At 44.9% G+C, this 26,003-nt stretch overlaps 2 protein-coding genes and 1 long non-coding RNA gene across 10 annotated transcripts in view; 2 read left to right on the forward strand and 1 right to left on the reverse strand.

The window, feature by feature from the left end:
• Nucleotides 1-587, reverse strand: part of PRDM10 (PR/SET domain 10) — a 44,444-nt gene extending 43,857 nt beyond the window's left edge. The window contains exon 1 of one of the 3 annotated variants that reach the window (XM_066981205.1): nucleotides 488-587. The gene's annotated coding sequence lies outside the window, so the exon portion shown is untranslated. Of the gene's footprint in view, nucleotides 1-350 lie in introns of all 3 variants that reach the window. The other 2 variants (XM_066981204.1, XM_066981202.1) reach the window with 2 other exon arrangements.
• Nucleotides 460-19,211, forward strand: LOC125182728 (uncharacterized). Of its 6 annotated transcripts, none has more exons than XR_010826185.1 (4): nucleotides 460-598; nucleotides 1,369-5,856; nucleotides 7,289-7,420; nucleotides 8,675-10,637. It is a non-coding gene; the product is annotated as an uncharacterized lncRNA (long non-coding RNA). The 6 variants fall into 6 exon arrangements; XR_010826186.1 differs by having other exon boundaries at nucleotides 463-598; nucleotides 1,837-5,856; XR_010826189.1 differs by having other exon boundaries at nucleotides 466-598; nucleotides 2,520-5,856.
• Nucleotides 19,212-20,178: 967 nt separating this feature from the next.
• The window catches only part of APLP2 (amyloid beta precursor like protein 2), a 48,047-nt gene continuing 42,222 nt past the window's right edge, over nucleotides 20,179-26,003 (forward strand). The window contains exon 1 of the mRNA XM_048063269.2: nucleotides 20,179-20,335. Coding sequence (XP_047919226.1) covers nucleotides 20,255-20,335 — 81 coding nt within the window. The 5' untranslated portion in view covers nucleotides 20,179-20,254. The remainder of the gene's footprint in view (nucleotides 20,336-26,003) is intronic.

Consider the following 26,003-nt stretch of genomic DNA (forward strand, 5'->3'; position numbering starts at 1 on the left):
GGGGTCCGGACCGTACCATCGGGGGAGGGGGGGGAGCAGGGGTGGGGGCAGCCCCCTCTCCCTCCGGCCGGGCCGGGTGGGGGATCCCGGCTGGGGCGGGAAGGGGGGGGAGCGGATCGTACCTCTCCCGCGGGGGGGCGGGGGGGGCGGAGGGGAATGAGTGCGCGCTGTTCCCCCTCCCCCCCCCCCCACTCGCGGGAGCGAACGGTTTATCCCGGCCGCAGCGCTAAGGAGCCGCCAGCTCCGGGCGCCATCTTGGGTGCGACTAAAACAACAAGTCCAAAACCCCCGGCGGGGCCCCGCGGCGCCCCCGGGCCGCGCTTCCCTCCCGGACCGTCCCATCGCGTTACCTGAGGGGGTCCCGTGCGGGTGGCGCGTCCCGGCCGCCGGCGGCGGCCCCGCGGCGGCCCCAAACCCCCCCACCTGTCCTCACCTCACAATGGTAGCTGCAGAACGGGAGGGGGGGCGGCCGCCCGGGCCTCATTACCATAATCTGCCCGGCAACAGTCTGCGGCGCCGCGCGCTGATTGGCTGAAACGCGCCTGCCCGCCAAGACGGGGCGCAAAAGTCGTCAAGAAAAGAGTCCGGAGGCAGGCAGGTCAGGGGGCCGGGGTGCAAGGGGAGGGGGGGGGCAATCCTCACGGGAGGGGGGGGAGAGACCCCTACCCGGGCCTTCACTCCCCCCGGGATGCCCTCCACCAATCAGAGCGCCGCTCTCATCCGCGCTCCTCTCCGCCGGGCCCCTTCCCGCCAATCCGAGCGCTCGTCTCATGGCGGCGCTCCGCCCCCCGCTGAGGGGGGCGGTGTGGAGGGGGGCGGAGGGGGCGCCCCCTGGCGGCGGGGGCCCGCGGCCCTCAGCCCCCGGGGCCGGCGGACGACGGGGCCGGGGCCCGGTTCCCCTCCCAGCCCCTCCGAGGGGCGACCCCGCAGCTCCCCGTGGGCTCCCGCCGCAGGGGGACGCCTCACCCCCATCCCTTTGCCCCCTCAGTGCTCCTCGCCGCGGGCTCCCCTCGGAGCCGCGCCTCAGCCCACAGCTAGCAAAATGTGTGAATGGCCAAACCCTGAGGAAATGCACCCAAAAAATGCTCCCCGGGGCTCCGGGGTCCCCTCAGGGTTGGCACGGTGGTACGCGGGTCTGAGCACCACATGCCGGCTCGAGCAAGGGCAATGATTACTGCCGCTGGGAATTTGGCTACTTGGTCATTCCGGTGGGGTTTATTGCCGTATTTTTGTCGCTGCTCCTAAAGGAGCGTTTGTATTATGGCGGCACGGAAAAATACAGCTTTGTTGATTCCGGAGTTGGGATTAGCGTCTGCTCGGAAAGCCATTCGGTCCAGCGGGGATTTCTCCAGCAGAGATTTCTTCCAGGCTTATCGCCGAGCGCTCCGCGCGCCGTGTTCGCGCACCAGCACGCACAGCGAGCGTTGGTCCTGGCTGCACACCCTGCGATGGGCTCTCCTGGCCAAGTGACCCAAAGCCCGGTGATGGAGGAAGGGTAGCTTTTGGTTAAAGATGACTCACAGCTTCTACAAAAACTGGTTCTCCTCCTACTCTGCCCTAGGAGAATAACAACAGGGTCAGTTGTCGGTGCAATTAAGCTACTTCTCCACTTTGTCTTTAAAAGCCTGATGCAGTCTTTTAAATTGAGGCCCATGTGTATACTGAAGTCATCTCCATTTGTACTGACCTGTCCCTTCCATGAGCAATCAAGATAAAAATCAGAGATGCAAATTTTCTAACTTGTGCTTCGTAACTTAAATCTTTAGCCAGGAAAGATTTTTAAAACTGAAGCGAGTGGAATAGCTTACCCGATTTGGTTCTGTTTTTTCTCCACAGTTCTTCTCAGCTCCTCTGGGCAGTTCTCTTAACTTGAATTATGGAAGCTATGGAGTCAATTTCTTCCTCTACCCTGTATAACAGTTTCAATTTCATTATACCACGCTGAAATACTGGGATAACAAATAGCACAAGAAAAAATATAAGACCAAACAAAATTGCTTTATTTCCCATATGTCTTAACAGCGATTTGTACTCATCTTAGAAAATGAAAGCGTTTTCATGCTGTTGTATTTTTATTTGGGATTTCTGAGAATCTCCCTAACATTTTGAAGACCTGAAACATTTTAGAACTGACTTGGATACAAGTGTGGTATTGTGTCATGTTTTCATGCAACTATATCCTTCTGCAATTGAACACAAAACAGCCTAGGACTTCAGGGCTGTCCTTTCCTGGCACGTGGGTCTTGTTCTCAAAGTTATTTGGGGATATTTTCTTCCTTTAGCTTGGAAAGACTGATTCAGGGCAAGTGCACAGTGGATGTAGCAGGCTGCCAGATGCAGAACAAGCATGCTGCTCTGATTCATCATCTGCAGTATCTGGAATCTGATGTAATGCCCATTGTATTTCCCACATTTAATGTGTTCTTTCTGATGCTCCAGCACAGGCTTTGTTTTTCCAAAAGCCTTGTGCTGCCAGAGTGAGAGAAGCCTTCACATTAGGTTAATTTATTTATTTCTAGTCCTCATAGATAGTCCAAATAATTTCCCTGTTTGCCTGTCTGGAACGGTGCTGTAACCCTTCATTGAATCCTCCTTTCTCTCATCTCCTGGGTCATCAGGTCTGTATCTCCATCTGCATCGTCTCGTTTGTGTACTGCTGTTTCAGCACTGCCTCTGCTGCATGTGTCCTGCCTTGCCTATTTTGTCTTCCCCACGGCCTACACGGCTCGTTTTTCTGGACCGCAGCGCTGTCTCCCACGCAAGCGTGGGTATTCTCATCCTCCCAGCGAGGGCCGTGCTCTCATTTCAGGCTCCAGCTGGAAAAGGATGCTGCAACCCCGCCCTGTTTCATTTACTTGCAAATATCTTTTCGACCCAACTCGTCTTCTTGAGCATCTCCATCGCCTAGTAAAACCACTCTCACAAGTCTTTGCCTTAACAAGCAAACCCCCAGACCCCCTCCCTCCAGGACCACCGCTCCCTAAAGCTGCTCGGTGACCCTCCAGCCTCCTTTCAGACCGCCAAAGCTTTTCTGTTCTTTTCCTGTCCATATCTCTCTGTTGCTGCTTTTGTTGGGGGCTGATTTTTCATGACGTTGTCCCATTCCGAGAGGCATGTAGATTAAAACATGACAAAGAAAAATGCTCAAGTGCTGTAAACTCATTTGAGTTATGTAAGCAGACCGTGCCTCGCTGGCCCTGTTGACCTCTCCAGACTACATCTGTGCATGATAAGTAGGCACTTGCATCCAGGTTTGCAAATTAAACTGTGCATGGCATTGGGCTGTGCATTGTAGTATCCATTGAACTTCCCTTGTGCAAGGCTGATTTAAAATACTAATCTAGAAGATGGAAGAAAATGTTTGTTAGAACCTTCTAAATTATATTGCAACTGAAATGTGATTACTTTACATCCTGCATGGAGAATACAAAACACGGTGAAGGTAATGATATGAGTTTACTGATTTAGAGTAAGCCAAAGAAAATTTAATTAAGATTGCTTCATGTAAAACATACAAATGTAACAAAATGCTCCTGTTTTGGTTTCCAGAGTCATTCCCTGCAGAGAAGAAAAAAAAAGTTTCTTTTTAACAAGGTAAATTATTCCCCTTATTCTGCAGGGAAAAAGTTTCACTAAAAAAGTTTGGCTGTAACTGTGTTTTAATAGCATCTACCTAATAATCTCAAAAGTGCTTTGGCTTAAAACTAAGTGAAAGGAATACCATTAAAGAAAGCATTTCATCACATACATTCACTTTTGACTACCTCTTTTTTTTTGTCATTCATTCCCCAACATTAAATAAATATGGTCAGCAGGCAAAATAAATGACAAAACAATTTACATGCCCCATAACAATCCTTATTGTGCCTTTTGTAAGAAGCACATCGAGTTTGAGGAAAAGGCAGCTTTTCAGTTCACCATGAACACCTACTAGGAGCCATGCCGTGGTGTATGAATTGGGAAAGTGTGTTCTGGCTGCGGAAATGCCTGCAGGAAAAGCCCTTTGCCATTCGCATGCCACCATCTCCCTCCTCCGTTACAGAAGGCCGCTGCTTCTGAAGGCGTCTTGAGACCTGAGTTCAGTAGGAGGGAAAAATCAACCACAAAAGTTTGGCGTTTCACAAGATCCGAGGTAAACTGCATTTGTTCACAGGCTTCTCCAGAGCAGGGACCATTTTTCATTCTTTTTGTGACTTGGGAGTCCTGGCCCATAGGCAAGGCAGCAGCTTGTGGCCGCGGTACATGCCCGCGCTCACAGACACATACGGGAACGCTGACGCACCAGAGGTTTTTTTGCATTTCAAGACTTTCTAATTAGAGCATTTCCCAGAAGCCTGCACTGGACAGATGTAGTTCAACTTCAAATCCAGGTCAGCCACTTGATCTCGGATTACCGTTCATTTAGTCCCTACAAACCCTTTCCCCGAGAAGGGCGTTCAGCCTGCATGCGATTAGCCCCGCAGCACTTAGCGGGACGCAGCCAGCTTTGCTCAGGTTCGGGTGCCACCACCAGCCAGTCCTGGTCACGCAGGAGCACTGCCGTTATGGGAGATACCTTGTGCATCAACCCCACAGTAAACAAAGGATATCTTGATTTCCTCTCCGTTAAGCAGGCTGGGATGATTCCAAACTATTCGTGATGTTTGTTGATATTTCTGAATTTGCTAGAAATAAAAAGGTTGACCAGAAATAAATATTTTCTCTCAGAATTAGTACTGTATCTAGGCATCATAATAAAGACTCGTTGCAAAGGATTTAACGGACTTCAGTTTTCTAGAGCATTTTCCTGTGTCCAGCCCTGGGAAAGGACTTGTTTGTACAGGTCCCTTTGACAGCTGTTTTCAAAAAAGAGAGTGAGTTGATAAAATCAGGCTTAGCCAGCCTCTGCTGGGAAAGAAGGGATCCTTCAGAGATATTCCTCTTACTTCTGGATACCTTTAGTTGATGAAAGGCAACATGGAAAAAGTTTGGTGATGTTATGTTTGATGCTTGAACTGCAGCCACATTTTCTGAAAACCTTGTTTGGTAACCTAATTTAGGTATGCGCCAACCACAGATGCTAGGTACCCGGCCTTTTTGTAAAACAGCAAAAAATAAATTTCCCGTCTGGGGAAAATCCACCATTAATTTCAATATGTACCAAGATGGTTAGTCTGTCTCCTCCCCAGATGCTCAGAAGTCGGACCCTTCTCCTCAGCGTAGGAGTTAGAGGGGGGTTCCCAGCCACCGAATCCCTTGCATCACGGCCACCACGACGTATCTCCTGAGCAAGCTTCCTCTTAAGGGAAGTTGAGTTTTTTTTTTTCTTGTAGCCTTGACCGGGAGACTCCACTGGGCATCACTGAGGACAAGTAAGGGAATTTTTTTTTTTCAAGGCCTATTTCTACTTATTTGTTCTCATGCCAAGATTTTTGCATTGCTTAAAGAGGGGACTTATTTTTTCTTTCCCCAGTGTTTATTCTCCTGATGTATTTATAGACAGCAGTCATACCCTCTCCTGGAGTTTGTTTTGTTAGACTGCACGAGTCACATTCCTTTTATCTTCTCCTGTACAATATGTTCTCCAGTCTCCACTTTGTCTTACTAGCTCCTCTGGTGGAGTGCCATAACAGAACATTTGAAAAACAGTTTAAGTTATGTGATACATTTTTTGAAGCAGTTTCAGAAAGCCTTATTGATTTTTAAGGAAAGAAAGCTTCCCCTTAAAAGTCTTCAGCTCCTTACAAGAGAATAGATCCCTAAGCTTGTGAGAGCACCCACCAGCCACAGCCCCATCCAGCAGAGCCCAACCTGGAGACAGCAACCGGAACCATCCGAAAATCCAGATCATCGAGCGACCCCAAGGAGATGAGGCAGGCCAGTACAGCCAGGAATGAAACCCCCAGGCCACGATACAGCCTGGCAAGGGCAGCCAAGGTTAGACAAAACACAGCAGTCACTAGTCGATCTGTTGCCCTACAACAAAGCCATGCTCCTCCAGGATCACTCAGGTGAGGAGTCAAATCCCAGGGCTCTGCTTAAAAGGAGCACCTGGGCCTGTGGGTGGGCACATGGGTGGGGGCCCCGGGTGGGGCTGTTTAGGGTTAGGAAGATTTATTAGTGGCCCCAGGTCACTAACAGGCTGTGTTGTTGTCTAGGTGCTGCAGGTAAAGCCTTGTTCCTACAGCAGCTCTGGGTTTTCTGCTAGGCCTTCTATGTTTTGATGTGGGGTCTCTGTTAAGATAACATTATTATTCTTCCCCTTTCCTATTAAACATCTATGGGCCTGAGCTAAAATAGCAATTTAAAGTTTCAGGGGTGGTTGTGTGTTTTATTTACGCCTGTTTATTCCCCACCTTGAAGCTTGAGGTTTTCATATACTGCGTTTTTCAAGTTTTCCCCCCCCAACCTTTTCCTAACGATCAGGAAGCTGGAGATTTAAAAAGAAAGCTACCACTGATGTTCTCCCGGAGGGTTTGGGGATTTCGTTGTTAAGCGTAAGAAAAACAACCTTTGTAATGTTGGCGATGTTGCATTGCTATCAACATCTCTGGTATCTGAGACTGCAGTGTCCTGTTTGAATAACTGACCCTGCAGAGAGAACTGCACAAGCAGACACCTGCAGCAGCATGGGGCTGTATTGATTTAGATGTCACTTTGGATTACATTCAAAATATTTTTGCAGAGTAGTTCTTTGCAGTTGGATATGTCCTTCAAGAGGATAGTTGTCTCAGTGGAAGAGAAATGTTTACTCTGGTGACTGATTAGTGTAAAGGAGGGGATGTTTTGAAACTAAACAGAGTTTGAAAGGTACGTATATTCCACCCACGCTACAGACAGATACCTGAATGTCTTTGGAAATGAGTGTCTTAGAAGAACAGTAGGTAGCAAATGGAGCAAATGTATAGCGAGTGCCAAGATTTGTCAGTGAGTTCAATGCTACCTTATCTCTAAAACTGACAAAAAGAAAATGGTATCATCTGAGACAGCCATTAAGCTTGAAGCTGCAGCCTCTGCCCTGGTACAGATGGCTGCAAATGAAAAACTCCTGCTGCCAGCCAGACAGGAAAAACATGGAAATTAGCAGCCCAGAGGAAAAGCACAGAGCTGCCCAGAGCAGGGAATTCTGGCAGGTCCCAGACCATGCTTCAGACAAATGACATTGGAGGAGGGATTCAGATACTGTACTCTGCAAGGAAATGATGTATTAACCTGCTTTTAAGAAATCTTAGTGTAGCGAATGGAACACAACGCAGTTATTTTACCTGATTTTTTTTTCCCTTTCTTTTCCTGTTGTTTTTCATTGTAGGAAATACTCCTCATTGTCAAAGCTCATGTGATGTTATTCAAGAGCACCCAAATGTTATGTTTTCCAGGTGTGCCCAGGCACCTGGCCAGCCACCAAACAGAGGTGTTTTCTTCAAAGCAGTGGATTTACACGGTAAGGCGAGCATTCATTCTTTCAAACAATTATGATAGTTCTTAGCATTTCTCTGTTATTACAGAATTGTTCAACTGTTGCTTTGAACTCTTGTAACCTCAGCCTGCATACAGTGGAAAAATTCAGGATTTGCTCGCCTGAGCATGAAGCTCACAATAAAATATTTGCTGCAGTTCCAGCTGACAGTGCTTGTGTGTCCTGCATCACGTTAGGTTTGCTCTGCCTTAATTTTGCAGGAGCCCTTCTGGAAATTTGTATAAAGAGTTTTGCTTCAGTAGAATTGATATTTCACAGTGCTCTAAAATCCATTTGCTCAGGGAGGCAATCTTTAAAGATAATAAACTATATTTGGAGCTCAGGCTGAATCTGTGCTGTAAGTTCTATCAAAGGATCCCAGAATTTGACCCCTGATTTTCAAAATGATTTGAAATTCTCTGTCTAGTGGATTTGACTATATAATAGAGTACCAGAGTAATAGCAGGGCTATTTCTTAAAGCAAATTTGCAGTCATTTTGATCAAGAGACTTGCCAGCTGCAGGCCCATCCAAAAAGCAGCCAATTTTTGCACTCAAGTGTCTTTTTTGCCACCATGGTTAGATTGTCCTGAAAGTTGTTATTTTAAGTGCTGAGTTATTTAGGAAGGTAAAGGACAGGAATACACCTAAGATTAGGTTATTTTACACTTCTGAGATCAGTCTGATAAGGCTGAATTAATCTCCCCGGTAAGTTCTGTTTCATCCAAGAATATCCTATTAAGCTGAATGAGCCACTTCACATTCTTGCTGTCCTTCTCAAATGCAAAAGGTTGTAATGAAATGTCTCCTTCTGCCTTAATCTTTGTAATGAATTCTAGAGCATGGCTCCTCTTCTCTGCCCTCTGCTCACTATTTCTCTACAGAACTTCTAGGAAACCTGCCTAGGTTGATACCTGTTTTCATTTCTTCCTACACAAGTTCCTCAAAACATTCCACCCTACTTTAAAATGCTAGAAACTCCCAGCCCAAAAGCTATTGGCATGCAGAGTTAAGTCTGTGGCTCGTGCTTTTCCAGACTGTTGTGTAGGTACAGATAATCACAAGTGACTGCCTTGCTCGAACCAGGGACATGAAACTTCTCTCTGGCATTGCAACTAAAGCAGGGTGTCCTGCACTTTGAAATCCCTCTTCCTAGCCCAAATGTTTGAAATGGTAGTTAGCTCTGAACTCAGAGAAATCTTTGTGTTCTTGTTTTGTTTTTCACACATGCTTTTGTTAGATAATCTGTGACCTGGGGGAAGAAGTGATCTGCCAAGCTTTCTGAATCCCCTTCCAGCAGCAGAGGCTGGTGTTGGTGGAAGGGTTGAAGCAGGCACCTGGAAAGAACTGGGTTGTCTGAGTAAGAGATGACTTGCTTCAAGCAGGGCATGAAGAAAAGGAAAGAGGAGGAACCAGCTGCCTACCTGAGCACACCAAGGAGCTGCAGTGAGGAGCAAAATGTGCTGGAGATTGTTTAATAGGTAGTTTTCACAGACCTGGATCAGAAGGCTGTAGTGCAGCCCTGGTACTTTTTTCTCCCAGGATGAATGCAGCCAGGACGTCTTACACCAGCCTGGCCTCCATAGGTGTTGTAATAGTGGGCAAATTATATTTTAGTGCTGACTGGGTTTTGAGCTCTTTCTTGTGACTTAAGCATGTTGGATGAGTTTAAATCTTACTCCTCTGTAAACCTCAATACCTTGTGACTAAGAATGAGAAAACAATGCACGTTCCATGCCAACTTCAGACATAGGTAAACAGTGATGTTATTACTGTTTCCACAGGAGTAGTGTTTTTTGACTGTGTAGGCAATATCTGAGAAGAAAACTTTTCTCTTCACTGACCTTGATATTCAGATAGTCCTCCTGCTAATCTGGTAAGTGCCAGAAAGGATACCTGGTTAGCGCTCATCACAAGGCGGTATATCCACACAGCCCAAGGATGTCCTGCTCTCAAACTGGCTATATTACCTCCATCACTCCAATTTACTAGGCTCAAACAGAATTACTGCATTCAGCCAGGACTAGGTAAAGTGGTATTGTCTGCTGTGGTCAGTGTGAGAGCATCCTCAGTGGTATTAGAGGTATTAACAAAGGTATGCATTAGTCATCACAAACCCACTGTCTTCCTAGAGGATAGAAGTGCAAAGGGAACCTGCAGTAAATGTATAAAGAAATGGCTTGTTGCTAATTTGGGGTTTTTAGAGCATGGTTTTGATTCTCTGGTCCTTCCTCAGACAAAGTTCCTGTTAAAGTAGATACAGTAAAATTAATTAAATGACTATGTGCTAGCTGTGCATTGAAATCATTGTAGCAATACTTTGACAGCTTGTGAACTCCTCATTTGCTTCCTGTGAAGCAGTCATTTAAAACTTATTTACTTTTCCAGTTTCAGGTTTGTGTTTGATTTCCATTCTCAAAGCTAAGCGAAAAAAAAAACAATGCCAAACATGAAACTGAAAAGTGCAGTTACGCTGCTAACTATATCTTGCCTTTGCTTAATCTTTTTTGACCCATTCACTTTCTGTCATGGTGGCTGCAGAAACTGTACAAAATATTTTACAAAATACTATTTCAAATAAAGAGAGCAACTCCAACACTGCAAAAACACGTTAAAGACACAATCAAGATGAAAAAAACAATTCAGTATTCCTTTAAAGCACTCTGGGAATCTATCTCCTTTCAGAATCTTTCATCAGGTTTTCTTTAACACCTGACATATTGGTTGATAACATAAATACAAAATAAAAATGAATGAAAGAGCCCTCTACCGTACAGAATGCAGGGTTCCTTCACGATGAAATACTCAATAGTGAATCATGCAATTGTTGGAGAGCTGTTGGCGAGTGTTTGAGTCAAAGGCAAAAAACAGATTTAACGTGTGCAGTATTTTTCCTTCCCTTAATTTAAAGAAATATTTTCCCAATGCAAGAGCCTTTAAGGAAGAGAACAAATTATGTAGCCATAAACTCATTTGATTCTTATTTTTCATTGCTGTACTTCTTGGATTTGTTTCTGGTAAATCATTTCTTGCCCCATGCCAGATGCTGTTTTCATTCACAACGAAGTAATAGTTCTTTGTTAGTGATATCACAGTATTATACCACAGTCCTTATTGTGACTTCTCAAATTTAGCGTACTGAAATACATTCTTTGTTGGTTGTTTGGGGGCTTTTAGATCTAGGCCTTGATTGAAGTCAGTCTGTAACAAAAAAGAAGGAACAGAGCCCAGAGAACTTGGACAGTATGCAGTTAGCAGAAAAACATGGAAACAAAAGAAGAGCAAAAAGAAAAAGTTTGAATATTTGATATATCCAGTCTCTTCTTGCGTAGACAGAGGAAAAACATGAAATAATAATACTTGTGTGATTTGCTTTTGTTCAGGCTTTGATCTGGTGTAGGTATTTAATTGCTGACCCTGCCAAGGGATCTATCCTTGTTCCAGTCGCAGGGCGATCTGCTGGGGGGACCTGGGCTGGGGTCTGCTCCTGTTCCCCACCACTCTGCGTGGTCTCTAGCCAGAGCTCTGGTGCTGCACCCATTCGCTTAAGCAAGCGTACCCAAATATGAATAATTTCTAGTTCTTTAACTGAATCACAGGGTTGGGCTCTTCTATACATAGGCTAGAAACTTTGCTGTTCCCTTTCAGGCATGTGATCTGGGGTTTCGTATCACGATGACACTTCCATCCTGGGCCGCTATAAGGCTTATTAAAACTGGTGTGTGTGTTCGTGCCAGTGTCCGTGTGCGTAGAAATGAATCCTTCTGAAGGATTATGGAAAGGTATATTTTCCAGAAGACAGAACAAATACAGGGAAGCCAGTTTAGTTACTTAAGGCCTGGTCGTTCAAGGAGTGAGTGGAGCTCTCTGGATTTTCAACGCAGGCTACAGCACTTCACACCCACTGGGTCTGTGTCAGGTTGTAGGGGTGTGTCTATATGTACACATGTATATGTACGTGTTTAAGCATACATTGATAGAAGGACATAATTGTGTTTTTTCCCTTTAAAAGTAAACTGGTTATTATGAAAGAATGTAAGATGGAAGACATTCCTTTTGAAACTGGTAAGTAAATGTTAGTTTAAAATCTTTGCAAGATAAACACTTTTTTGGATAGCTTTTTGGCCTTTCTGGTCAATGAAGGAGCTGTTAAACAGGTCTGTTATCCAACTATTTTTTCAGGATGAATGGAGAAGGGGAGATATTTGCAGTACCTGATAGAATACTGATATATTTAAATGTGCTGATACAAGAAATTTTACAAAAGAGAAAATGTGGTCACATCTTGCCCTCATTGTATTCCACTTGCGACTGCACCGGGTTGTATGTTGAGGAAAAAATAAGCCAAAAGCAGTTTGGGAGGAAATTATTAAAATGAAGATAAATGAAGATATCTGGCTGACCAGAAGAATCTGTATTCATGTAGCAAGTGTTACATTACTCATACAGCAATGCTTTCTGAAGTATATTTTTGTATCATCACTTCCCATTTTAAATTCAGGTTTTAAATCCCCGAAGGGAATTCACTACCAGCCATTTGCATTTTAAAGTGAAAACTCAAACCTCAATAGAGTGCTCTACTTCAGACTCCTTTTATATACCTTAGCCAATGAGCTACATCTTGGTGGAGGCCTTGGAGTCGACTGAGACAAGTCAGAAAAACTTGGAATACGCCTTGTTTTGCCTTATATAATGCAGAATATGCTGGTATCTGTGCAAAGCTCTCCTGTGAAGCAGTGCTTTCATGAGTGTGGGATGGAATGCCTTTGGGGGCAAAGACCTTCAACCTTTGGCAAACCAGGATGGCTAGATAACAGGCTGCTCCCTCTTCCAGTGTGGGAAGGGAAATCATAGTTAAAAAGAAGTTGTAAAATACAGGGCGGCTTTTAGTTCAACCCTTTGCAAGATGGGGGAAACAACAGTAGGTAAGTTACAGAAGGAACAAGATGGGTTTTCTTAAAACAAAGATCTCCCGGGGGCTGACTCATCTTCTGAGAAAATGTGATTCAGGAAAGAAATGAAGTGGGCTGTTCTCCCCCTCAGGCCATGGGTTTGCAGGTGGAAGCTGTAGATGGTCCACTCCTTCCCTTGGAGACATTGGGATTCATCTTCTGCTCACATGTCCCAGTTCCTTTAGCTGCGTCTTGCTTTATGTCTTCATTCCGCTGAAGCAGACTTCAAATACATGTATTTCTTCATTTCTTATTGCCAAGAGATCTTGTGTTCTGACTTCTTCCTGCTGAAGGCGTTTAAAAGCTTTGAATGTAGTGCTGCTACTTAGCTTCTTGTGGTCTTCCAAAGAATTGCATGTTTCAAAGGTTATAAACAAAAAACAAAATGGTGTAGAGTATGAAGCCACTCTTTTAAATGAGTTTATAAATGAATAGTACTAGAGAGCACTTTCTATTTTTGGGGTGTTAATGTATCTGGACCCAATTGTAGCGCAGGGTCTGCAAGTATGAATCCCTGTGCCTAGGAATTCCAAAATCCCACCAATTTTCCCTCCAACTTGGTTGAAGATTAGGCTTTAAGTCAGAACAAGACCCTTCAGCTCCTTCCCAAAATGTGTTCTGGTGGCAGGAAGTGGGAGGCAGAGCTTCTAGGTCCTCTTCGCTGCTGCCTCATGCTTGTTGCCCTTGTCTCCAGGTTGCACGTTTCAAGAAACTAAAATATTCCTGTGTTGACTTAAGAATGACTGGGTAGCTGGAAGCCATGAGGCTCCTAATGATGATTGCAACAGGAAATGTCTTAATATTTGTTTGAACAGAATGATGCAAACTGCAGCAATCTGTGATACCAGTTGAGTCAGGGGGAGCTTTTTTGGTGGAGTCACTTTGCTCTTAAGTGCACTAGGAAAAAAAGAAGTACTTAAAGGATCATGCTGGTGATAGAAAACAGTTACTAGAAATAAACCTTTGCAGCATCAGACATGAAATGTTCAATAGACGTGAAATGTCTCCTCGGCTTCTCGAAATTCCTTACTGTCTGTTCCTGCCTCGTGTTACTACTTAACACACCCTGTTGCTTGCAAACTGAGTAACTGTACAAACAAGTGATGGGGGAGAAATGAGGTGACTTCAGTGTGCCACAAAAGAGCTTGTTAGCACAGGTTATTCCATGATGCCTGATGAAACACGCTCTGAATCAGACCTGATTGCAGAAGGAGGGGTAGATTTTGTTGTTGAATTGCACTTATCTTCAAAGCTGCTGCAGATGATTCTACGTTTATTCAGCAGGAAAAAGTCCTGAATTTTTACATTCTATGTTGTTCATTGCCGTGCCATTTGTTCAGATGATTTGGCTTTTAATCCACCAATGAATACTGAATGAAGAATTCAATCGTGAATCAGATATCTTCTTTTGCTTGCCAGTAATACAAGCCATTTTTATTTTCAATTTCAGGTTTCTTTTACTGCACAGGACAAAAATAAATTATGAGAGAAAAAGTTAAAAATTGTTCCTCTCAAGCAACTCTCCTGCATCAATGCTTAATCTTTCCATTATGTGTGATGTCATTAATCATCCTACTGTAATATTTGACACACATTTGTGGGACAAATTCAGATCTAATATAAAAGATGCAATAATACTGACTTATGTGGAACTGTAGCTAATTATAACATATTTGAATTTTCATCTTTCATGAAAGACCTCTATAAAATGAAGAACCTTTTACACTGCTGAAATGAGAGTCTGAATGAAACTGGCAAGCAGACAAGGGGAAGAAAGAAATGTTGTCCAAGGACAATAGGAGAAATTTAAGCATCATAATGAGCCAATAACTGGAAAATATGCTCAGTTGTTAGTGGATTTTTAATTGTCTTTAAGTTCTCATATGGCTTCTCTGCCACAAATTGCACTGTTCAGCTTATTCAAGTTGGAATGATTTGGTTGCCCATGATGTAGAATCGTAGTTTTAGGTTGGAAAAGACTTCAAGAGCAAGTCCAACCATCAGTCTGACCTACAGAGTTCCACCACTAAGCAATGTCCCTTAGTGCCCCATCCACGCCTCTGAAATACCTCCAGGGATAGGGATTCCACCACTTTGCTGGGCAGCCTGTTGCAATGTTTGACCAACATACGAACAAGTGATCCTACCATTCTCAGAGACTAAATAACGTTCCCGTCTTCTCAGGTGGAGTAGAAGAGATAAAGATGACAGGGAGTCTTCAGGCCACTGTGGTAAGATAGTATGATGCCAAAGGGGGAGAATTGACAAAGTATTTTCTGCAATGCAGCTTCTTTCCTCCCTTCTCTCGTGTTTTGAGTTCCATGTGTCAAATCAAGTGTTTGTTACAGCTCTTTGAAAACACATTAGACTTGAGATCTGGCACTGTGTTAGGCACAGAACAGAGCAGTAGGAAAAAGGCCATCAGGAGTTAAGGATTCATTGCATGAAGGTACTAGGTGAAAGCCAAATTGATGGTACTGTTTTAGGCACGGAACCAGAGCAGTAGGAAAATGGCCATCAAGAGTTAAGGATTCATTGATGTAATAACAGGTAGACTTTTCCTCCCTTCCCTGTGAAGCCATTTTAAAGATGTCTTTGAGGAGAAACAGGCTCATTGTCTACCACTATTTACTGTATCACATCCTTTTTCGCATATTCATCTGCTAGTTTTCCTCATGCCTGCAATTACTCTTTTTTTTTAAGGTACGACTGTTTGCAATGTATCTGTTCTTATTTATTCTTCATCCTTTCGTTCTTCTAAACTCTACTGTATTTCTGTATAAATCAACTATTTTAAACTCCTATCTGTTTCACCTTATCTTTCAAGGCCTAGAAGGTCTCTCTTTTTTTTTTTTATCTCCTTTCTAGGGAATATCTTCATCCTCTGTGTGTACCTTATACTTTAACTCCATTCTTTTTCAGTGAATTTTCCTTCTTTGCACTGCTGCTGGACTTCCTGTGCCTTGTTTGCCATGTTTTCTTTCTCAGTTACAGATGGAAGTCTGAGTTGCAAAACAAAACTGCAGGAACCCTAGATTTCCACAACGAAATTTTGCAGCCAAATATAGATGTCCAATACCAAAGTAGGTTGGCAACTTTCTGATGTTATTTACAGGTTTTGGAGAAGTGTTATTTCCCAAAGGCACTTACATAGCTGGATGTTGGATTGAATTTTAGTTTACTAATAAAAGTTTTGTATTGCCTTACGGTTCTCAAACAGTCTTGTTCACCAATAGAGGACTTGTCCTGAGCACAGTATGGCTCATGATGAGTTGTGGCAGTTAACTGTATATCATCCATGCAGGTTGGTTAATTTATTTTTTTCCTTCAAGCACTCTTTATATTTCTTATTGCTGAATTGTAACTGAATTAGGAGTTCTTTCCACTGAAGCATACCATATGCTGTGGTTGTTTTCTAAATTGAGTTTGCATTTTACCTCCTAAAACCAAGGCTGGCTCAGTTCTACCTTCGCAACCTCTAACTTGCACGTATCTGTCATGTAGAGCTAGTATGAGTGATATGATCTGCCATTTAAATGTTCAATCAAGTTTTTTAATTAAGAGCTGGGTAACATTACTGTTCACACGCTAGATCAACTTTATGCTTTAATTTGTGGAGTCTAAGAGACTGGTGAGAATATTCAAAGGCTTTCTCGCTTTTGTGAACTCATTCTCCAGTGCTGGCGTGATCTCAGCACATCTGTTTGCTGAAGCTGCTGCTCCCAGTGACTGTACTGGTACCAGACACATTCCTCACTGACTTCTCTTCACCCTTTTTAACAAGAGTTTAACATTGCCCTTTTAGGGCATGTTTTTGTGATCATAAATATGCTCGTTCCATTTACACAGTTGTGGTCTTGCCAGTAATAATGGAGAGGTGCTCGCTTGAAACATTACTTACAGAATAAGCAGTACTGGAGGATTTTTCTCTCCAAGCCAGCCAAGGCTGAGCACAAGATTCTCAGTGCATCTTTTCTATAGGTGTGCTGGGAAAAGGATGCTAAAAGCCCTGGAACCAAGCATATAAAATAGGGTTCTTGGAAGGGAATGAAAGCTGCTACCTACCTAACAGGGTTAGCAATTGAAAAGGCATTCTAGGGAATGCTGCAGCCTTGCAGCAGTTCAGTGGTACTGTTGTCAGAGGCAACAACCGATAACTACCAGTTCTAATCTGGAATATATCTACACAGAAAACGTCGACACGCAGTGGTCATGGCTTCATGCTTCGCAGCATAACCTGCTGTTATGATGTTGACTAGTACTTACTTGAAAGCAACCACCACCAAAAGCTTTCATGATCCCTGCCGAAAGTGCTTTTATTTTATTTTTTAACTGCTAGAATTGCATTTGCATTTTGCTGTGTAAACATGCTGTTAGGCAGCTCTGGACAACCATCTGCATGATGAGGGAGATCGCTCCGATCCCAGAACAGCCATCTCACAGCAGAGCCAAATGATACTCTATGAGGCCACTGGCTGTGAAGTCTGTGCTATGCATTTTTGCTACACAGGACAGAAACTCATCCACGATGTATGGAAAGCTCCAGAAGTTATAAATACTGTGTTAAAAAGGAGTAAGAGGCTCTAGACAAAAGGCGTGTGAGTTACTTGCACTTCCATAGAACCTTTCACCTGAGGATCTTACAGGGTTTTACTGACATTAATGAAACCTTTCTGTGCCTCACTGCATATATATTAAACACCATCTCCGCATTAATGCCAAGCAAAATGGGGTGGCCCTAGAAAGACTCTTCCAGGGTTGAACAGCTTGGCGCAAGTGATTCTACGAGATGTGACAGATCATTGGTGGGCTTTGGAAGGTAATTTTCAGCCGTTACTGCAGCCTGACACTCCACCACCTTGCACTTCTACTCCATGAAGGCTGCATAATAGCTGATGGATCATGGCAATGGTAAATCCACTCACCCTGTTTGCTTCTTTCACTGTTACGTGCCCTATGGCTGTAGTGACAGATCTATGCTCTGTCTCAATCTCCCTTTCTCCTCGCCCTCCAGCAGTCACGTAAATTCAGTTGTATTCAGAGCTCCTGATGACCACGAAGGAAAGAACAAGATCTCCTGGTTTAATTTTTTTTTTTTCTGTGGAGGAGTGATTTCCATGTGAAGGGGAATCAATTAGTCTTAATGAATTCAAATTTAATTTGTTGCGTGTTTTTTAGGTAGTACACTGAGCACTGATGGTGAGAATATGCTGTTTTCCAGCCCTGTGATAGGACTTCAGCTCTTACACGTTGGTGTGTCTGCAGTGTAGTACTAGGAGAAGGATTTGTTACTGAAGGTGAGAAGTTAAGCTGAGTTCATACCTCGTGCTTATCTGTGAGACTTCCATAAAAGTCACCAGATTGCAATGGCTTGTCAGGGAAAAATGAGGATAATGCTGTTCTAATCAAGACAGTCTCAGTAAAAAATAAATAAAAAATACTCCAAAGTGGATCAAGCATTTGGTATGTCTGTGTATGTGGATGCTGCTTTTTGGGTGTGTGTGTTAACAGCCATTATTGTACAATAGTTTTATAGGTGACCAAATAGCTTGAGACAAAAGACTTAAGTATATTCTAGTTGGACCATTGTTCTGATTTCTCACATGGGTAACAAATGGCAATTGAAATTCAGTCTCGTGAGGACCCTCCTAGTTTGTATGCTTCTGAACTTAGACATTTGTGACTTATTTCTAGAAGTATTCAGTAACCTGCAGCCAATTACTTCAGTTTCTGCTTTACTCCAAGAATCACGCCATTACATACTCTAACAATTAACAAGCCCTATTTTTTTTGCAGCCTTTCTGACATCTGCAAAATACGCTAGCTCACAGAGGTGTTGTGAGCATTAATATTCACCAAGCGCTATATAAATACTAAGTATTAAAAGTGTATTAATTTATATAGCACTTTAAGTGCTGTGTAAATTAAACCACGAATGAAAGCCTCTATCCAAAGATTTATAACTAGCTTGTACTTTTTGGCCTGGGGAGAAAGAAAAGTACCTTCTTTTACTTTTTTTTTTTAAAAAAAAGCTTAACTCTCAATATCTTCAGTTATTTACTGGTGTATTTATATTGCACAATAAAATATTTACATTAAAATGTATCAATTTTCAAAAAACTAACTCAATTTTCCAACTGAATTTGGCCATGTTGAAAAGAAAATTATATACGCCAAAGGACTGCAGTAAAAAAGATTTAAAGGCTTTCAAATACTATAAAAAAGAGACTATAATAAGTGACTAGTGGACCAGTCAGCTGTTTTAATTAAAACTGGGCCATGTATTGATCTATCGTCCAGATTTACCCCCATCTGCAACGTTTCGGCAATATTCCCTTCAACCATTTCAGAAAATAGCACTTCTAAGAGACACTAAAGAATACGGAAGTTGAGAATGTAAATGTTTTATAACTATGCGTCATTTTGTACAGAGATCTTTCTTCCACGCCATGCAAGTGGCATATATATTTTCATACAAAGAATGAATCTACAGATTCTATAGAATATTCCCTTCCAGACATAATTATAATTGATTTCGTGATTGTTACTGCTTAAAGAATGACAAGTCTAAAATGTACTGGGTTAAATCAATTTTTTAAAGGTGTCATATTACCTAAACACTGCTCTTGCCTTTGAAACCAGTAGGAGCTTTAGTAGTTACGTGTTGAGGGTGGGCATTTGTCCTCCCTGAGTTGAGGTATGTTCTTGTGGAAGCCAAAGAGCTACTGAAAAGGGACTAATAAATACTTTGCACTGGAATGTAAAGGCTTCTGTGTCAGCAGCTGTGCTTGGTATCTGTGCTTTGTTCCTGAAGGGCTTGCTTCATTTTGCTTAAATTTCTTTTTATAAGTAACGTGGTGAAATTCAAGCAGGCGATGCAAATGTGGTACGATTGGTTTTAAAGGCAGAAACATGTCCTTAAATTGTGGCACCAGCTGTGGCAGAACATCTGCACTGAAAGCCACCGCTCACGTGCTCCTTGTTCAAAAGAAACAGGAGGCGAAGCCGCTTTACGCCAAGCGGCGCACGAGCAGAAGGTGATGATGTATCACTGGGATAAGTACCTGTTATTATTAAAGTTTACCGAGAGCTTTGCTATGTTTACAGAAGCAGGCAGCAGCGCGTGCGGCGGTAATCTCGTCAGGTAGTGCCAGCCTCTCTGGGCGCGGGCATGCGAACGCCAGCTCCTGTTGGGGTGGCTGCTGGGATGGAGCCACCTAACTGTGCTGTCTTAGCTGTATTTTATTAAAGAGTGGAAAAAAGGGAAAAAAGAGCTTAAGTGTCTTTTTATTACGGTGAAGAATGAAGGTGCCCAGCGTACCAATAGGTTGAGTGTTTGTGAGAGGACACAGACACAAAGTTGGCTTTCTGTTAGCCCAGGATCCCCGCTTTTTATTATTTTTAAATGAGGAAACCTCCCCATTTCCCCTGTGGGCCAGGCGGCCTGCTCCTCGCTGTGGCGGTGGGCAGGGCACCACGAGGCCCGAGGCCTTCTGGCCGCGCCCCGACGGCCCCACAGGGCGCCGCGCTGCCAGCGCCGCCTCAGGGCCTTCCGGCCGCCATTTTCCCCCGGGGCCCCACAGCAGCGTTCTCCCCGTGGGCGTAGCCCCCACCCCGCCGCCTCCCCCTCCTATTGGCTGAGCCCAGCGCGGCTCCACCCCCCTCCTCCCCCGAGCGTCCCGCCCCGCCTCCACCCCGCGCCCATTGGCGGCCGCTTCGGCGCCTCTCCCTGCGATAGGCCGGGCGGCTCGGCGGGGGCGGGGCCTAGCTTCGCGGGGCGGGGCCTGGCGAGGCGGGTCCCGCGGGGGGGGGCGCGGCGGCCGCAGTAGCGCCGGGGCGGCGGTGGCGGGCGGCGGCTGGCGGCGGCGATGGGCTCGGCGCGGCGCTTCCCCCTCCTGCTCCTGCTGGGGCTCGCCGGCCCCGCCGCCGCGCTGGCCGGCTACATCGAGGTGGGTGCGGGGTGCCGCGGGGGGGAGCGGAGCCCCGGGGGGGGAGCGGGGCCCCGGGGGAGGAACGGGCTGGGGGTGCTGCCTGCGTGGGGGAGCCCCGTAAATCCCCCGGCGTGCGCCGTCACCGTGCGGCTGGGAGCGATGCTTGGGCTTCAAGGGCGTGCTTTATGCGGAGCTGCTCGGGCGCTGCAGCTCCCGTTTGCAGAAACGCAACTTTCCGCACAGGGGTAATTCGGGGAGGGAAGCTCCCCTGGAAATAAAAAACTTACCGTGGTCTGTCTGCGCGCCGTGGGTAGGGAAGGGAATCCTGGCCGCTAAAACCTGGACGCGGTGAGATCTGCCGGAGCGAACCGGCAAAACAAAGAGCGAAGTGTGCGCCCAGCTCCCGGCGCTGCGAGTAAATAGAGTTTAATAAACCACGCCTGAGCGCTGGTCGGGGAGGCAGAGCTGCCACATCGTCCTGCGGGGGCTCTGCGTTGTTCGGGGACGGGTTGTGGCTGCTGGCGGACGGCCTGGAACGTAACGGGCTTGGTTAAGCAGAACATCTGCCTCGGTGCGATGCGAAAATCGCGAGCCCCGAGCTGTTGGTTGCCAACCGGCGATAGGCACGGCCCTTCAATATTTTGTGTCTTGTGCGAAATCAGCCCAGGGCTTTCGCTCTGCCCTCTTATTCAGCCGTTGCCAAGGAATAGTATTCCGCCTAATTTGTACTGGTGTTTCTGTCAGATTGCTGTAAATCAGAGGAACGAGGCAATAATCCTCTCGGGGAAAAAAGTTGCGCTGAGGTTATCCTGCAGGGACGATGCCGAGGCTCAGCAGGGCTGGTCCGAGGGACCCCAGCTGATGCCGCGGTCAGGTTTCGTGCTCCTGCCTTGGTGGCGGGGCACTGTCCTGGGTGGTGGCCACGCTAATCTGATCTCCTGCACCTGTTGAGAAACTCCTCCAGCTGTAGGTCACTTCCTCTGGCATATCCGAGGCAAATTCAGCTGCTAGTGGCACGTCCCTTCTGGAGGCTGCAGTTGCTCACGGACTCGCCTTTCAGAAAGCCGACTTCCTCCTCGGGAAACAAACCTAGCCGTAGTTTTATTCTAAAGCCTTGAGTCCAGCTGAAGAAGCGGAGCCCGGGATTCAGAATGGGATTAGCGAAGGTTTTGGCACCGAGGGGAGCGCGCCGGCGGCACCCACCCGGCAGCCCCGCGGTGCGGGGTGCTGAGCTGCTGGAAGAGGATGCACCCGGAGTGGTTCCTGCCTCCTTCCTTCCTCAGCGGATCGCCGTGCCCGTGGCGGGGCTGGGCTCAGGGCTCAGGAGCTGTGGATTCGCTCCCAGGCTGCGGCAGGCCGGTGCGTGCTGACACAGATCAGCACCAGGCTGGGGCCGCGCTGGTGCGGCGGGCTGCCGGCGTTCGGAGGTGTGTGCGCGATCTGCTCCTGCCGCAGCATCCGCGTCCTCCAAAGGCATGACAGCCTCCTTGGTCTGCTGACACAAAATGTCAGTCGTGACATTTTAATTCTCTTTTTTTTTTTTTTTTAATACTGCATCCTCTACCATTGTCTTGTCCGTGGGGAGCTGCAGCTCTCGAGGCTTTCTTGCTGCCAAATTTTTTTTCCAGAATATTATCTTGACGCAGAGCTTAGGAAGTGAAATGGTTATTGTTCTTGTTTTCATCATCGTTACTGGAGGGTACCAGGTAATGTGATGAAAAACGTATAAGTGATTGATTAAAAATCAAAAAGGCATTTGAAAGTGTACTAGAGTTAAGGAAAATACATAGCATTGTCTGTATTTATTAGTTTAGTCGAATTGGCACGGTCCCATTAGGTGGATTTTCTTTTGCTCGATTATCTTAGCTACCAGTCCCTGTCCCTGGAACACCCGGTAATCTTCTTATCGACTACAATTTGTTTTTCTTTCTTCCATGCATGGGGGAAGGGGAGTGGCGGATTTATTTATTTTTTAATTACTGGCGGATGAACCTTTGAATAGGGCGTTTACTGGGGCTTGTCACTGGTGGCCGTCTCCCTTTCAGATCGTGGTGCTGGCACATAACCTCTGACAGCCTCTCTTCGAATGAATTTGAATATAAGAGCTCAGAGAAAGCACGGATACCCAGCAGAATAATGGGGTTTTCTTCCCAGAGCAATGCACGTCCTAAGGATGTATTTGAATTCAGTGACTGTTGTGTTTTGCTTGTGAAATCTTGGAGAACTTCAAATAGTTCACTGATGCCGACTGAAAAAAGAAAATAAATCTATTCTAATTTGATCTGTATTCCAATGATCAACTACTTGTGCTGTGCCCTCAAGGCCTTTAAAGATGCAAAGTTTCTTTTTTATCACTTGACCTTTTTGTGTAATCGAATCTGAGCAATGCAGACTTGATGCTGCCTTTTTTTTTAACCTCATTTTTTTTTTGAGTGGTCTTTCTCCAAAGCTGTCTTGAATGTTTCTGTTACCTGTCTGCCTCAACTGACCAAGATTTGGGGTGACAAAAACAACATGCGGTCTTGCATCAGAATTGTGCAGTTCTTGTTATTTTTGTATGGTGTGTTTAAATTCTCACTAACGAAAATATCAGTCTTGTGCCATTTCTGCAGACCTTAGGGACTTCTAATTGCCTGCTGCATTGAACAAAGAACTCCACCTAGGGGAAATTTCCACTTCTGTGTTGAAGTCCTGAGTAGAAACAGCTCAGTAAAATTCCAGTCTTGAACGTGGCCTTTAGTTTGCTTTCAGTTCCCACAACTTCACTTCCCAGTAAGTGTTAGGAAATATACTTTCGTATGAAAGCAATTAGACGCAGTGCCTCATCTAAGCCTAAAGCAGAGCTTCGCAGGGGCAGAGATGCGTGGAAGGAAATAAAGCGAATCAGGTGGGCAGCTGGTATTGCAGAGAGGCTCTGGAATTTCTGCTGCATTGTAGAAGGCTACGTGAAGGTAAGCCCTGCTCTTCGGAGAAGGCCTTCAGCTCTCCTTGTGCTAGACGTGCGAGGGCATCTTATTTATGACCTCTCTTGTGTGTTATTTAGGTGTTATTATCTCTCTACCTTGGATTAAGTGTTTTTTTTGTTGTTGTTGTTAATGTCCATTGCAGTACCTGAGAGCTATTCAAAATATATTGTATGGGTGGTAGCTTAAGCTGCATTTGAGTTTTGTTATATATTGCACCTTCTCCAGTGCCTTACAGTGCAAGCAAGAAAGAATATAGTGCCTGTTCTGTGTATGTCGTGCTCCTCTCTAGATTTTGCTTGTAAAAAAAATTGCCTTTGCTTTTTTCCATTGTATGTGTCTTCTGGAGGCGTATGGACTCAATCTTGTAAACATAAGTTATTTTGACTGTAGCATCTGCTTGTACAAATGTGCTCAAACCATAACCTTGTTCTTCAGCTGAAGATACAAGGATTGTGCTATCCCCAGCTATTCCTTTCTTGGTAGAACAAGAAAGCTGCTTTCTGCGCTTTAGCATCTCAGAATCTTCTTGTTAACTACTTTAGGGTGTATAAATGGACGTAATCCTTCAGCTGTTTGCTCCCATGTTGCTTACATGCAGTAAAGCTTACTGCCATTGATTTTTTTTTCTTTTAAATTTAGTTCATGCAGTCAGTGCCCCTGAAATCTCGTTAAATTAAGATGGTGCTGGCTCTTAATTGGAGTACTTCAGGTACTTGCAATGGCCTATAAACCACTCTGGTAAGGCTCCTACTTCAGAACTGTACTCAGCTCTACAAGATTGGCCCTTTTTTCTCCAAAAGTGTTGTCTGTGCCCATAATGGGCATGCTTCGATTCCTCTGCTAGCAGTGAGTTTGTCACTGCTAATGGCAGTGACAGGCAAATGGCACTTCCTATCACTGGTTTAACCTTAAATGGAGCCTGCGAGGCACATAGGCTATTTGCATTTTGCATTCCAGTTTTGATTTCCATTGTCTACAGGAAGGAGTTGTGCCATTAAATCTCAGGTTTGTGAGGAGAGGACATGGATTGACAGCACTGTGTAAAGTCAGAGCAACTCCTCCAGATATACATCTTTATTTAGTGAATGGAATAAATCATCAGGCTTCTGTTTACTGTGGTTTATCCAAAATGACACGCGGTGGCTTCTTATTCTGGATACTGTGGGCTAGAAGGTAACTTCATCACATTACCACCGTTATGTCAGTGGGACAAGTTATGCTTTAAGTTGGGTGCTACAAGGGGGAAGAAAAGCAAATGAACCTTCATTCTTGAGAGCCTGTGCACAAGGAAATGTGCATTTCAGGGAAAACAAATGGATTTTATTTTTTTTAGTAATTTCTTAAGTTGGTTGCACTTTGAATTTATGAATTCCTGCAGTGGTGAACAACTAACTCCCCAGTTAGATTTTGCATATGCATAACAAGTGTTTAACTTGTTCAGCTTCTTTTCAGTTAAGGAAACAGTCAGGAATATGTACTTAACTCTTCTGCCCCATATGAGAACATGAAAAATCCCCATAGATTTTTTCTATGAGAAAAGAAGAGGGAAGTTAAATTCACTTTTTCTTCATGGCTCTACAATGGTCAGTGAGTCATAATGCTTGCTCTGCAGTCTCACTGGGCTGATTTTAATATTCAAAACTTCATCTTTATCTGCGTTTGTGAAACTTTAACCTCCAACTTGAGACAAATGATCAAAATGGTAGTCTTCTGCAAATGGTGTTAAACTAATCTTTCTAGCACAAAATGTAGCCTGCTCGGCTTTTTTACGTAATCAGGTGTCCACCTGCTCAGAAACGCATGCAGCTAAGCTGCTTACCAGCGCTTCATCGCCACGTATTACAGCGGTTGTTCTGTGTATAGCCAGCGGGGAAAAGAATACCTTCGTTATTTTTGAGGGATCAACCCATATATGCATTAAACCTCGTTATAATGTGTGGTTGTTGTTTTCTGTGCTGTCAGCAATGATCATGCTCTTGCAGGAATTGAGGCACTGCAGAGCCTTGGTACCTCCAGCAGCGTGCTGTCTCCTGACCAGTGCGCGGAGTCATGCGGGGCCGCTGTCTGTGGCGTCCGATGTCTGATCTCACTTTCCATTTTTCTTGGAAAATCAAATCACGTCCTCGTTCTCTGTGTTTCACGGGGAGAGAACTGATGGTGAAAGCACCCTCGTGGATGAGGCACGGTCCGTGTAGTCTTTTGTTTTCTGCTGCAGGCAGTCCTGATGCCTGAACGTGTATTTCTTTATCCATTTTAGAGATCAATACTTGATCTCTCCTGGCCTACTGACAGAATAGCCTGAGAATTTTTGTTGTTCAGCTCCCACGATGTTGGTGTGTTGACTGCAAGGATAATGGTTTCGCCTGAGGTGCTTTTTCCCTATTTTTTTTTTCCTCTACAGAACCGTGTTAGGCCTTGCAGTAATTTTTAGCAGTAGTTTTGGGGAAGTCTTGGATTTCAAGCCTGCTGATCAGTGTCTGGCTATAGAGTTTGAATCGATCCCGTTTAAGGGTGCCCTTCTGGGGGTTCATCATCTGAACCCTGGAAGATTTTGGCTGCTGGGATTCCCGTGCAGCTGAGCAGCGCAGCAGGCCGCTGGGGCTGTACAGGCCCTTTAGTTTACCAAGGGGGCCTGAGGTTGCTATTCCATGCGGTACATGAGTTCAGAGAAGTTTACAGAGGAGACGAAATCAATAATTGTTTGGCTCAGATGGCTTTTC

Source organism: Anser cygnoides, chromosome 21 (assembly GCF_040182565.1).
Source record: "Anser cygnoides isolate HZ-2024a breed goose chromosome 21, Taihu_goose_T2T_genome, whole genome shotgun sequence".
NCBI classification, from domain to species: domain Eukaryota; kingdom Metazoa; phylum Chordata; class Aves; order Anseriformes; family Anatidae; genus Anser; species Anser cygnoides.